Genomic DNA, 12,851 nt, shown 5'->3' with positions numbered 1-12,851 from the left:
AGGTGTATACTTGCGCCGAGTTCTATTTTTGTGTTGGAATCTAAGGTTGAATAAACTTACGAGCAGTACTTTACCTTGATAGCACAAGATAATGTTATGTTGTGTTTGACATAGGCAGACAAATTAAGACATAGATGTAGGGACAACAATTATCCCCAAATACTGCAACCACAACATACGATCCTTATACAGCCACAAATACAAGGAAAGGAGCCACTACAATGAAAATTGATCAGAATTGTGTTTTCATTGTATTTTAATGAAATAGGCAACAAGTTGAAGTTTGATTGCAGCCTGTTGGAGGCAATGGTAATACCTGCTGCTACATTTAAGATGAGCGCAATATACTAATATCAAGTTAGCTACTACAGGCTTCATAATGATTAATAGAATCAACAATTAGGCCCTCTTCATCATTCTGTCACAATCCCACATGCTAAAAACTCTATCAATGAAACTAGATGCATCACCTAGTGCACATATTAACATAGGCACACATGTTTGACATAGGCACACCGCTTATCTAGATGTGGAATGTGCGCATATAATGGTGGAGTGTGTGATTCCTGACTTCCTGTAGAAAGGTGTGTGCTGCTGCTAGAGAAGTGTGTTGCACACATGACATATCATGCCATGTGGATGCTTTCTTGGCTAAGTTCTATTCATAAATAGACAGATTGGATTGGATTTATAGTACTTTCCAGACATATAATTGCAACCAAAAGGTAATTATATGATGAGATGACTATGTGATGCATCATTTTTCAAATCTTAAGTAATATCTATATTGAATTTGGATCTTTGTTGGCCTCATGCTTCTTCTTGGCTGGTTGTTAGGTTTTTAGGGGTTTTTATTTTAAATTACGCATGAGTGGCTGGGCCAACTTGCCCACAGCTTGGAGAATAGCCACGAAAATCCCTTGTGGCTTTGGCGAGATTGGAACAAGTGACCTTTACAGAGGAGCCCCAAAGACCCAAACCTCATTGCGTCTAGCTTACCCCACAAGTTTTTTAGGTGTCTTGATTCACCTTGTGTTGGTTTTCTGGTTTGCAGAGATTGGGATCTAGTGTTGGATGTGTTCGTCACACAATGTTAATATAGTTAGCTAGCTCTTTCCCCAGCAGATCAATTTCGATCTCCAAGTTCAATGGTCGTTTTCTGCCTCGAAGGACATAGTTTATTTATTTTAAAATTTTCATTTCTTTAATTTCTGTCATCTTTCACACATGTGCCTGTCAGTTGTGATGACATTTCCCGGCTACCAGCAGTATGGTCTAGAGGTGGAATGTGCGCATATCTGTCCTCTATCACACATGTGCCTATCACTTGTGATGACATTTCCTGGCTACCAGTCTTAACTATTTAACAGAGGATTTGGTAATATCACATGGGCATATTACATGTTGTTTATATGGTGAATCAAATGGGTACATGCTCCTATGAAATTCTAACATATTAAATGTTGTTTAGATGGTGAATCAAAACTATTGACAATCTGTCCATAATGGTGAATCTACCTTTGTGTGCTTGCTTTCACTTTTTACATGTTGTATATGGTAGGATTGTTTGTATAAAACTATTTATAATCTGTCCACAAGTTTCATAAATATTCATTAACATGTTAGCTGTATATGAATAAAAACAGCCTTCATAATGGTTAAGAGAAGCTGGTTTCATCAATATTTAATTACTTGGTTTCATTGTATTTTAATGAAAAAAGTTACATTGTTATTTTGACTATATGGTAGGATTGTTTGTAAAAAACTGCGTAATTGTGTTGTCTGTTCCCACATATAATACATTGATATACATTAACTGTTTCCTAATGTTGAATATTGTTTACATGTTGTTTATATGGTGAGTAAAAACTAGTTACATGTTGTCCATAATACAGTGAACCCAGATGCATCTCAACCTGTTGAAATAATCGTTCCGGTGCAGAAAGAAGTGAACTCACCATGTGCAAAGGGTTTGAAAGAAACGAACATTTATTTTGGTACATGCTCCTATGAACTTCACATATTTATTGTCCTTTTGTAGTGAACCCAGATGCAATTCAAGTTGTTGAACCAATCGTTCCAGTCCAGCAAGAAGTGGATTTAACCTATGTAAAGGGTTTGTAAAAAATGAACTTCTATTTTAGTAATTACTCATATGCACACTGTTAGAGGTTTTGGTAACACACTCCTATGAACTGCACATTTTTACTGTCATTTGCAGTGAAGCCAGAGGCAGCTAAACCTGTTGAACTAATCATTCCAGTACATAAAGAATTGGATTCAACATATGCAAAGGGTTTGTAAAAAAATGAATTGTAATTACGTCTGTTTCCATTATGTAATTATGGGTTACATTGCAAACTCTTAGAGGTTTTTGTAACATGCTACTATGAATTGTATATATTAATTGTCAGATGCAATGATCCCAGATGCAGGTAAACATGTTGAAATAATCGTTCAGTCCAAGAAGAATTGGATTCAACATATGAAGCGGGTTAGTAAAATTGAACCTTTATCATAGTAATAACTCATATGTGGATAAATATGTAACTAACGGTAACACTGCACACTCTTATTGGTTTTTTGTGAATGCTCCTACGAACTAAACATCATTCTTGTCATTTTCAGTTAACCAAGATGCAATTCAACATGTTGAACTATTCATTACAGTCCAAGAAGAAGTGGAGGCAACATATGCCACGGGTTCGTATAGATAATTGACACTTGCTGCATTATGAACATGTTATTGTTAGTGAGTTTATACTTTTACGCACATGAAAATTGATACCAATGGAACCAAGTAGATGCCAAATAAACTTGCTGGTTTGAGGGTCAATGTTGTTTGAGGCCCACAAAATATAGATAATATTAAATATCTTTTATGATGTATACAAAATGAACCTAAAAATGCACTATAACAGCAACACTGTAACTGCAGCACCCACACAAGTTACTGATTTGAGAATTCAATTAGTGAAGAGAACACGTGTAATTTTATTTTGCATGAAATAAAAAATGGTTCATGGAATGCATATGTATTTTATCATTTTAACGGTAATTTTAATATAACGTGGAATATGGTTGCATTAACGAACATCAATGTAATTTCAACCAGATGACGTTCATGAAGATTTACTTGGCGATAATCAGAGGTTAAATGACGACATTTGTCTGTCAGTTACACCATGATCTAAAAGAGCTAAAATAGATATGGATACAGGTAGTGGAGTTGCCATGAAAGATGGTAGATCTGAACATCTATTTGTGATTGGTAAGTTCAAAGTAAAACTGATGGACATGTCAATTAATATTTACAAATCGGTGTATATGAATAGACGTAAACCGACCTTCCTTTGTTTGTACTTGTAGATTCAAGAGATTCAAAGCATACAATGAGAAAACAAAAAAGACAACGTTCAAAAAACAACAATGAAGGTAACTTTCATTGTAATCTTTTAGCTTAATTCTAATTTACGATATGCATGTTATATTGATCTAAGTTATTATGACTGCAATGCAGTAGAGATTGACCATGAAAAAAAGTCCTTCGATGTGTACAAGAAGCAAACAACGGCAACCTGAGACAGGACATCCCGTTTGCAATAAGGGTAAAGAAACCGAAAGTCTAGATGAAAATGCATTATCTAAACGAGGTGAGATATCTTTCATTATTAGAAAATACAACTATGCCTAAAATATGCATTACAACACTAACATTGTTATTGTCAGATGAAACAAAAGTTGGGAAGAAAGATGAACTCAAAAAAAAATAAGGAAAGGGTGCATGAATCAGGTTCAAGTGATGGGAGTAAATGCGGGTTGGAAAACTTGAGAACAAGAACATCGCCAAGAACACTGTATCAAACAATTGTTGGATTGAACGACGACCAGAAAAAGGTGGTGAGAGAAATGGGGTTAGGATCTTTAATAGAAATGACCATTAACGGAGTGCCATCAAAGCTCGGCTTCTATGTTGTAGACATTCTGGATGTTAAGAAGATGGAATTGAAGGTTACGAATGGTGTAATACCAATCACTGTTGAATCAATCCATAAATTGTTGGGTTTGCAGATGAGAGGGATTGATTTACTTGAGATGGATGAAGTGGATGCTTCAAAGAACATGGCAACTACATGGAGTAAACAATTTGAGAAGAAAAAGATGCGGCCAAAGRACATTAYGAAACTGATACAGAGTTCAGGCGATTCARGGTTCGAATYCAAGYTCAATTTTCTTGTACTATTTGTGAATCTAATGGTCGAATRCAACAGGATGGGGTGCTGCAATTTCRRTTTCCTTAACYGAATAGAAAGTGAAGAYGTGATTCCACAAATAGATTGGTGTAAGTACATMTACGCCAAAATAAAAACAAGCAARTCAAGATGGAARAGGGAGAGTACCATSTGCTTCTATGYTGGACCTTTGACATACCTCACCGTAAGTTTCCTTTATATATGATATTGTAAAAACTCTTTACATAACCAACCAACAATTTCATTTGGCAGTTGTTATATGTTGAATCTACGATAAGTCCCACAGTTGTGGTAGAACACAAGGCACATGCACTCTCGGGGTGGAACATTGAGTTGTTAAAGAAGAGACAGTCATCAGAGATAAAAGATGGAGGTTTTGKTCTATTACCAATATGTTCTACTTCTGAATCAAGTGAAGATATAAACCACAAGAATATCGGTGAAACGTSAACACCGACCCATCCRAATAAAGAGGTTAGATTTATGTTTTTGTAYTCACTCTCACAAAGCTACAATAATTGTTTATGTTCAATAGTAGAATTTTCAAATGAATCTGCATAACTGTACTAATTGGTAACTGTGTGTCAGACAGTCGATATGTTTCATGATGTTTACTAACTGTTTCATCCAATTCGTATAATACATATGAAGTAACATTAACTAAAAAGTAACATGCTGTTTATATGTTAATGAAACAGCCTTTGTAAACAGGTTTATGGTTTGTTAAACTGTTCCATAAACAGGTGGATTATTATTAAACTGTTTATGGGCTCTATCAATGAAACTAGATGCATTATCTAGTTCACATATTAGCATAGGCACACATGTTTAACATAGGCACACAACTTATAAAGGGTTTGATTTACTGAATCATGCTACATGTGCTACCTGTTGCATTAATATCTTTAATGTGTGAATCTGTGCTACATGTTGTATGTTTACTAAATGTTTTATTCAATTCGTATAAGACAAATGAAGTAACATTACCTAAAAAGTAACATGCTGTTTATATGTTAATGAAACATGTTAACACAGGTGCATATATTAACACAGGCACACATGTTTGACATCAGCATAGCAGTGAATTGTGTTTCATTTTATTACTTTAAGTTATGCAATTTCTAATACATTTAAGTGTCAACAAATGCAGGATCATGTTCATCGGATACTTATTAAGATCGCTGTTGTTTTAAGTGCAAGAGTGGAGGCTAAGATGGAGATTAAAGAAGCGATGTCCAAGTTTCCAGGTGATGAAGAATTCAAGCAATACAAGAAACAGTTGGATGACATGTTCAAGGAAGGAGCATGTAACACGACACATGACACCCAGTCTAGTGGATTAAAGGATCATTCAACTGCAAAAAATGATGGACAACCTTCAATGGATATTGTTGTAAGTCAGCCAAGTGGGTTCAATGAAAAACCACTGCCCAAGATTTGGTTAAGCCCTGGTTTCATTGAAGCAGTTGATAAAGTAGTTGAAAATACTATATCAACGTCAAAGACGAAAAGACCATATGCAGCCATTACTCTTCCAAAGTTTGATTTGGGTATTAGTCTAATCAAGCAATCGGAACCTTTGTCAATGGTATTGCATGAAGAGGCTGGATGTATAGAAAGATGTCCTTCGGTGGAAAGATGTAATGTATCCGAAGATGCAAAGAAATATCAAGTGGAGCGAGCGACAAGACGTGAACTAAAGTTGGGTGACCATCTCAGGTCCCCTTTTGTTATCAGAGCAGTTGACCTGAACGTGACACCAGAAGAAAGAAAAATCCATGAATGGGCAGTGGCTGGGCTTGGAGGAAAGTAGTAAGTTTATAATTATATGAAAATTTCTTTGTTGAATTATTACCACCATGGCATCCGTCTTCATATTTTATTTATCATTTTTGACGGTTTTAAATGCAGCGAGTTGTTGTTTTCAACAGCAAACGATACGACGCTACATCGTCAGGCAATTGAAAGCTTGGGGCGTACAACTACAATTTAAGTTAGTGTGATAGACGCATGGGCTACATTGCTTAACTACAAGGAACGGTATCGGAACAGGGATTCCTTGCGTCGTTATTTTTTTAACACGAAAGTTATGGTACGTGAGAAGGAAAATATTTAAAATATCATTTATTTCCTTGTCTAACGGCTTAATAAACCATAAATACATCGTTGCTTATGACAGGGAGACTCTAAGCTAAGATCTAAGAGCGTCAATCATAATACCCAATACGCACTTTTCAAAAAGGGTTTGTTATCTTGTGCGAAAAACAACTGGGAAGTAGTACAAATGCGTAACTTAGACCTGGTATGTTTTTCAATTTCAGATTGTTTTCGCTGTATTTTGCTACCATATTCAATATGCACTTAGTCACCTATGTCAATGAATCTGATACACTATTGCAAACATCATTAGCTAATTCGCATGTACTTATACATTGATGCAAATGGTTTCATCATTACATTTTACAAGCCTTTACATGATGACACAAAGTTTACCAATGAAATTAGATTCATATATAAGCTGATGAATTTGGTTTCATCATTACACTACATAAGGGTTATACATAGCCATTAGTTTATCATGAATCTAGACACACATATGTGAATGAAATGTAGTGATACGTCAACAATATATAAGCTGATGAATTTGGTTTCATCAGTACACTACATAAGGGTTATACATAGCTATTACTTGGTGAAACAGGTGTTTTATATGCACAATAACATACTTTTAATGAACCTAAATGCACAGCATGTTACATGTTGTTTTATATGCATAGTAACAGCAATGTAACATGCTGTTAATGAACCTAAATGCTTGTAACAACACATTAACAGCAATGTAACAGTAACAACAATGTAACATTTAATAGCACAATAACAACAATGTAACATTAACAACATTGTAACTTGGTGAAACAGGGGATACATTTAGTAAACAGGTTTCATTAACATAATGTTACATCAAGTTTTATATGCACAGTAACATGCTCTAAATGAACCTAAATACACTGTTACTTTTTGTGTGAGATGATGTTAATGAACATATAATGAACCTCATATCACTGTAACATGCTGTTAATGAAACTCTATGTTAATGCACTATAACATGCTGATTTTTATGCAATGTAACATTCTGTTAATGAACCTAAAAACTTGATGAAATGATAGGTATTCTTCCCATTACTGGATAAGGGACACTATTATCTTGTGGCGTTCAATCTGAAGAACCCATCAGTTATTGTCATAGACAATAGATATCAAGAGGTGTCCGGTGATGATCAACTTCTACAGATGTATGACTTTATTACAGACATTCTGGTATGAATAAAATATTGATGTATAATTGTATTCTTTATTAATATGATATACGATGTGTTAATCATTTCATTCCGTTTGTCCAGCAAAGATTGATGATCAGGCATTTGAATGCGGTTGGACATCCAGCGGGGAGAGAACTAGATGAAATCGGCCAAGAAAAGTTGAGGATGGATTGGCAGACACAAAACAACTTCGATGATTGTGGCGTGTTTGCAATGAGACACATGGAGACGTACATGGGAGATGTGCGAACATGGAAAACTGGCCTGGCACAAGAAGGAAAAACACAAGAGATCCAAATAGCCTCCCTCAGAATGAAATATGTAGCAAWATTATTGGTGAGCAACTACAACAAGAAGAAGGAATATGTCGTTAAGGAAGTTGAGAAGTTTCAATCAATGGATGAAGCCATMCGAAAAAAGTTAAKAAAACATGCTGACRATACAAAGACTGAGAGACTTCGAATCTGATTGATTGATGTTCTTTTATATTTTTCTCATGTAGACGGTTTTAATGACTTGCTTTTGGTATTGAATTTTCTAGTTTGTTTAAACATTATGCTATTGGAATGTTCGACGTTATGAAATGTGTATGCATTTGATGAAAATATTTTGCCAACACATTGTCATATGAATGGTGAACCCAGATTAACACACCTGTTAATTAAACTTGTTTATTTAGTAATAATGCTAACCATATAGATTCAGAATCTTGAATAACATATTCAAATAAGCACTTTGTTCAACTACACAAAAAGGTAAAAATGGTATATGAAACTTGATTCATACTGAATATATAATGCAAACCATATCCATCCAAAAATACATGATTATTACATATTCACAATCTGTTATTGAAGCATGACTAACACATTCTGATGAACCCATATTCATCAGAACCTTATGTAATCACATAACTTTTTCCAACTACACAAAAGGGTAAAATGAAATCATACCTAACTAGATCAAAAGTTTCTTGATGCATGTAGAAATAATGCAAAACATAATGATCAATATTTGGTGATTATAACATGTGGTGATTCCATATTGACAATAAGAATAATACGTACCTATTTTCATCAGAATCATATGTACCAACTTAGCTTTTTACACCTACTTCAACCAGTAAAATGAAAGCATATTCAACTTTATTAGAAAATTAGAGATTCACTAATAATTTGATGAAACTAGTTTAAACAATGTAGTATATTTAACTAAAACACAATAATCTAATCCTATAACGTGTTGAAATGAAATGTGACCAAAAATTAAAAGGCATAATTTAAGTGGAATCACGTTTTGGACAATTTCTCGAATCATGTGTAGCCATTTGAAGACATAACCGACACTTTCTCTTCTTCTTTTTGCCATTTGAAGACGTAATTGCTTTCGTATGCCGGTTGGAGGTAGAACATCAATATTTTCGGGTTGAGATACTCCAAGAAACTCTTTAATAGATGTTGTTGTCTCTTGAGCGTGTGACTGTATAGGAAGTTCACTATCAATCTTTGTATCCCATTCTTGAAGTTGGTCAACAAATTTTGACAAAATATGTTTCTCATTTCGCACTCGACCTAGAATACGTTCAAAATACGAATAAGCAACACTCATCAACCTCTCCTTATCAGTGTCAACTTCCCCATATCTGAAACGTGCTGGTAACCACTCCACCGGGACTAGATCACGTTTCCAACAATGAAGTATATACTTATCTGGAATTCTATCAACCTCGTCATTTAACATTACCTTAAGAGCGTGACGACATAAAATCCCGTTACGAACAAAACAATTACATGAGCAATCATAAGAGTTTTCAATCTTGTTCTTGACAACCTATCAAATGAGAAACCAGATCATATTAGGAACTTGCATTAAGGATTCTACTATTTGAAATGTTTGGCAAAATTGGATAATTAAGAAATAACTACCGTGTACTTTGTGGTGATCTTTGAAGCTTTGTTCTTGTGTGTTATGGTGTACACTCGGGTTTCACCAATGTCAGTGAATCCATCCCATCCACAAAGCCAGACAGCCTTTCTTAACTCTTTCTGAACTTCAAAAAATATCGTCTGTGTATATATTTCTGCTGCATGAGCTTCTAATTTGCAAGGAGACACCAATCGAGGAACCGTGCTCTTCGTTGTCACCTCTAGCGACCCATGTGTCGTCCGTTGGCTTTCAATTGCATTATCAAAAGAACGAAGAAAAATGACAAGATCGTGCCAAAAATATGCATAAACATTAAAAAAAGCATTCACACTCTCCGACCTGGATGTTGTTTTCATTAGACCGGACATATGATAATCATTATAATAAGCCGGAATCCATGACTCCCTAATCTCATACAGTTCATCAAACCATGAGTCTCCACGTAATCCATACAAATCCATCATGTTGAGCCATTTCATCTCAAATTCATCAGGGCCAAGGTGAACATTCCACACTAACTTATTAAATTCACTAACAAACGGCGTACGATGTTGGAGGTTATTACTGATCTGCCACATACAGAATTAGAAGGAAAACTTAAAAAATGAAAAAAAAAAACGAAAACAAAAAAGTTTCATCGTAATTACCTTAGATTTGAGCTTTTTAGTGATATGCCACATACACAATCGATGCTTGGATTCAGGAATTGCAATGAGAATTGCTTGTTTCATCGACGCACATTAGTCAGTGATTACAAAACGTGGTTGACGTCCATGAGCTTTTACAAAAGCTTTCAATACCCAAGTGTAATCAACCACAGATTCATTGTGAATCAAAGCAGCTCCTACAATGACAGATTTCTTATGATTATCAATTGCAACAAACGAAACAAATATCATGGCATGCCTATTAAAATTAAACATTATAAATTAATACAAGCTATAACATGTAATATAGATAACACAAACCAAATAGATTCATATCAATTGTAACTTACTTATTCGTCCGAAACGTTGCATCAAATGATATTGCATCACCAAATTCCCTATAATTCGATCGTGCAGTTTCATCAGCCCAGAAAATCGCTAACAACTCCTTATCATCACACTTGTACTCGAAAAAAAACTCGGGACACACCTTCCTCCTATTAGACATCATATTTAACAACATTTGCGCGTCTTTATTGTCAACAAAATAAGCCACATCGCGTTTGAAGTTTTCATGATCTCTTACAGTGCCACCCGAGCAATATACACCACCTGTAATTGCTTTCCTAAATCTATGAAATTTGGTGACACCAACCTTCGAACTAGAACCATGAAATACATTTTTGTGATAAGCGTAGTGTAGTTGCCTTTTAGAACGTGAAAACCTCATCTCCTCCTTATTAAAAAGCATGTGATTGTGTTGCTCAATAAATTTGTAAACTTCATACTGTCTCTGTTCTTTTACAAAATGAATCTTGAAACATGCTTCACAATCGGAATGCTTTACATTTGAATTATGGATCCTATGATCACCTAGAAGAACATCTAAGGAATCAAAATACTTACTTGGTGGCCTTCCTTCTTTACTACACACATAAAATCGAGACGTGATACGACCCTTATTATTTATCTTCTTGTTGGATAAACGTACATCAAACCCAGCTTCATTAGCATACTTTCGGTACATTTTCTCAGCCGATTCTACGGTCTCAAATCCATCACCCACCTTCGGCTTATATTCTGCGTTTACATTGGGAAACCAACATTTCGACCCATCGTTCGTTTCCCCCATGCCATCAGATCGATAATCTACAAAATCAAACAAATCAAAACTTTTTCATTTACTAACTTACAGTTGGTCAATAACAGTAAAGAATTTGTCTTTGTTCCATCTTTCCAACTAATGAAACATATAGGTTCATTAACAGCATGTTACATTTCATTTTAGTTTCATTGACACCATCATGAAAACAATTTTTAGGATTCATAAACATATATATAACTTAAAATGCGATAATCACTGCTTCAAATCACAAACGTATGTATTAGGTTCATTAGCTAATGAAACCTGATTCACCAAATAAGTCTATATGTTACCGTGCAATCAAATCAGTTATGAAACCTGTATCACAATATAAAACATGCTGTTATAGTGCATTAACATAGAGCTTCATTAACAGCATGCTACATTGCATTTGGGTTCATTAACAGCATCATGTAAATAATTTTTAGGTTCATTAACATGTTGTTAAAGTGCATAAGACATAAGCATATGAAACAGGATTCATAAATGTTTATATAACTTAAAATGCGATAATCACTGCTTCATCAACTTATAAAACTTCTGAAACAATTTTCATTAGATAGCAAAATTAATTCTTTGCATTCTTGTAACCAACAACAACAATAACAAAGACGAGAGGTGTGCATCAATAACGTCATCATCGACTATTGTGTATTCTCAAAGTCATTCTACAACAATGAAAGCAAATCAATACCTTCAGCTTCATTGCTCAACGATGCAACGCCAATATCGACAAAATCTACAACTCCTCCGTCGTTGTGCTCACTTAATGTTTCGTTACGATCGTTACAACCATCTTCATTCCTCATTGAATAATTGCATTGATCTTCTATTGTTTCATTATTAACTGCGGTTGCATTTTCACCACCATAATCAAAACCTTGACAGTCGTTCATGGAATCAAAAACACTGCTTTCTTCGACGATATCCTTACTGAAAGTCTCGTTGAATGACATATAATCCATAACATTAATACTGGGTTCTATAAAGCTACCGAAGAAACTATAAAACTATTCAATTCCAATCTTAAAATTTAAGTTATGAAACTTTAATGCCTTAATCAACGAATAGGTGCAAATATCATTTTGTTTAATTAATTATTCAATTTCCATAATTGATGAATCAATCACCATAATAGAATATCATTTATTCTTAATTAAAAATACTTATAATAATCTAGATTTAGTAAATGACATATTTAACCTTTTCAATTAAATAATAATTAAAAAAAAAAAAAAATCATTGATTGGTTGGAAAAGGGTTGTATTGGTTGCAAGAATAGGGTGGGTTGTATTTGAAATATACCCTATATATATAGAGGGGCAAGTTCAAATGAAAACCGTGCATTTCTAAGAAACAGTGTAAACCAATTTCGACCAATAGGAAAATTTCATTTTTTTGTAATTAAAATTAATCAATAAGGGTATTTCAGTCATTTACAATATTTTCTATTAAATATGGAAGTTATTAATAAATCTTAATTAAGGAAACGTAATAAAGGAAATTGTATAAATGGTAACATTTAAATATTTAATTATATTATAATATTAAAAATTTGAAT

At 34.2% G+C, this 12,851-nt stretch overlaps 1 protein-coding gene across 1 annotated transcript; it reads right to left on the bottom strand.

The window, feature by feature from the left end:
• Positions 1-8,295: 8,295 nt before the first annotated feature.
• LOC112519185 (protein FAR1-RELATED SEQUENCE 5-like) lies at positions 8,296-12,255 on the bottom strand. Its single transcript, XM_025127180.1, has 8 exons — positions 11,985-12,255; positions 11,584-11,608; positions 11,340-11,386; positions 10,497-11,295; positions 10,300-10,405; positions 9,499-10,068; positions 8,918-9,403; positions 8,296-8,316 (listed from the first exon to the last, which is right to left on the bottom strand). The coding sequence occupies exons 1-8, from the start codon at positions 12,253-12,255 to the stop codon at positions 8,296-8,298; spliced, it is 2,325 nt and encodes a 774-aa protein (XP_024982948.1).
• Between the last annotated feature and the right edge of the window lie 596 nt (positions 12,256-12,851).

The sequence above is a fragment of the Cynara cardunculus genome (genome assembly GCF_001531365.2).
Source record: "Cynara cardunculus var. scolymus isolate 2C chromosome LG 10, CcrdV1, whole genome shotgun sequence".
In the NCBI taxonomy this organism is placed as follows: domain Eukaryota; kingdom Viridiplantae; phylum Streptophyta; class Magnoliopsida; order Asterales; family Asteraceae; genus Cynara; species Cynara cardunculus.
Note: the sequence above shows the minus strand (reverse complement) of the source record. Positions and strands in the feature narration are given on the sequence as shown.

Bases quoted from the DNA above. Each gene is read 5' to 3' on its own strand.
- LOC112519185 (XM_025127180.1), bottom strand. From the start codon at position 12,255: ATGGATTATATGTCATTCAACGAGACTTTCAGTAAGGATATCGTCGAA. The intron at 11,296-11,339 runs GTAAGTTAGTAA...TTGATTTTGTAG, and splicing joins TTTACTGTTATTGACCAACT to ATTATCGATCTGATGGCATG. The intron at 10,406-10,496 runs GTAAGTTACAAT...TAATTTTAATAG, and splicing joins GCAACGTTTCGGACGAATAA to GCATGCCATGATATTTGTTT.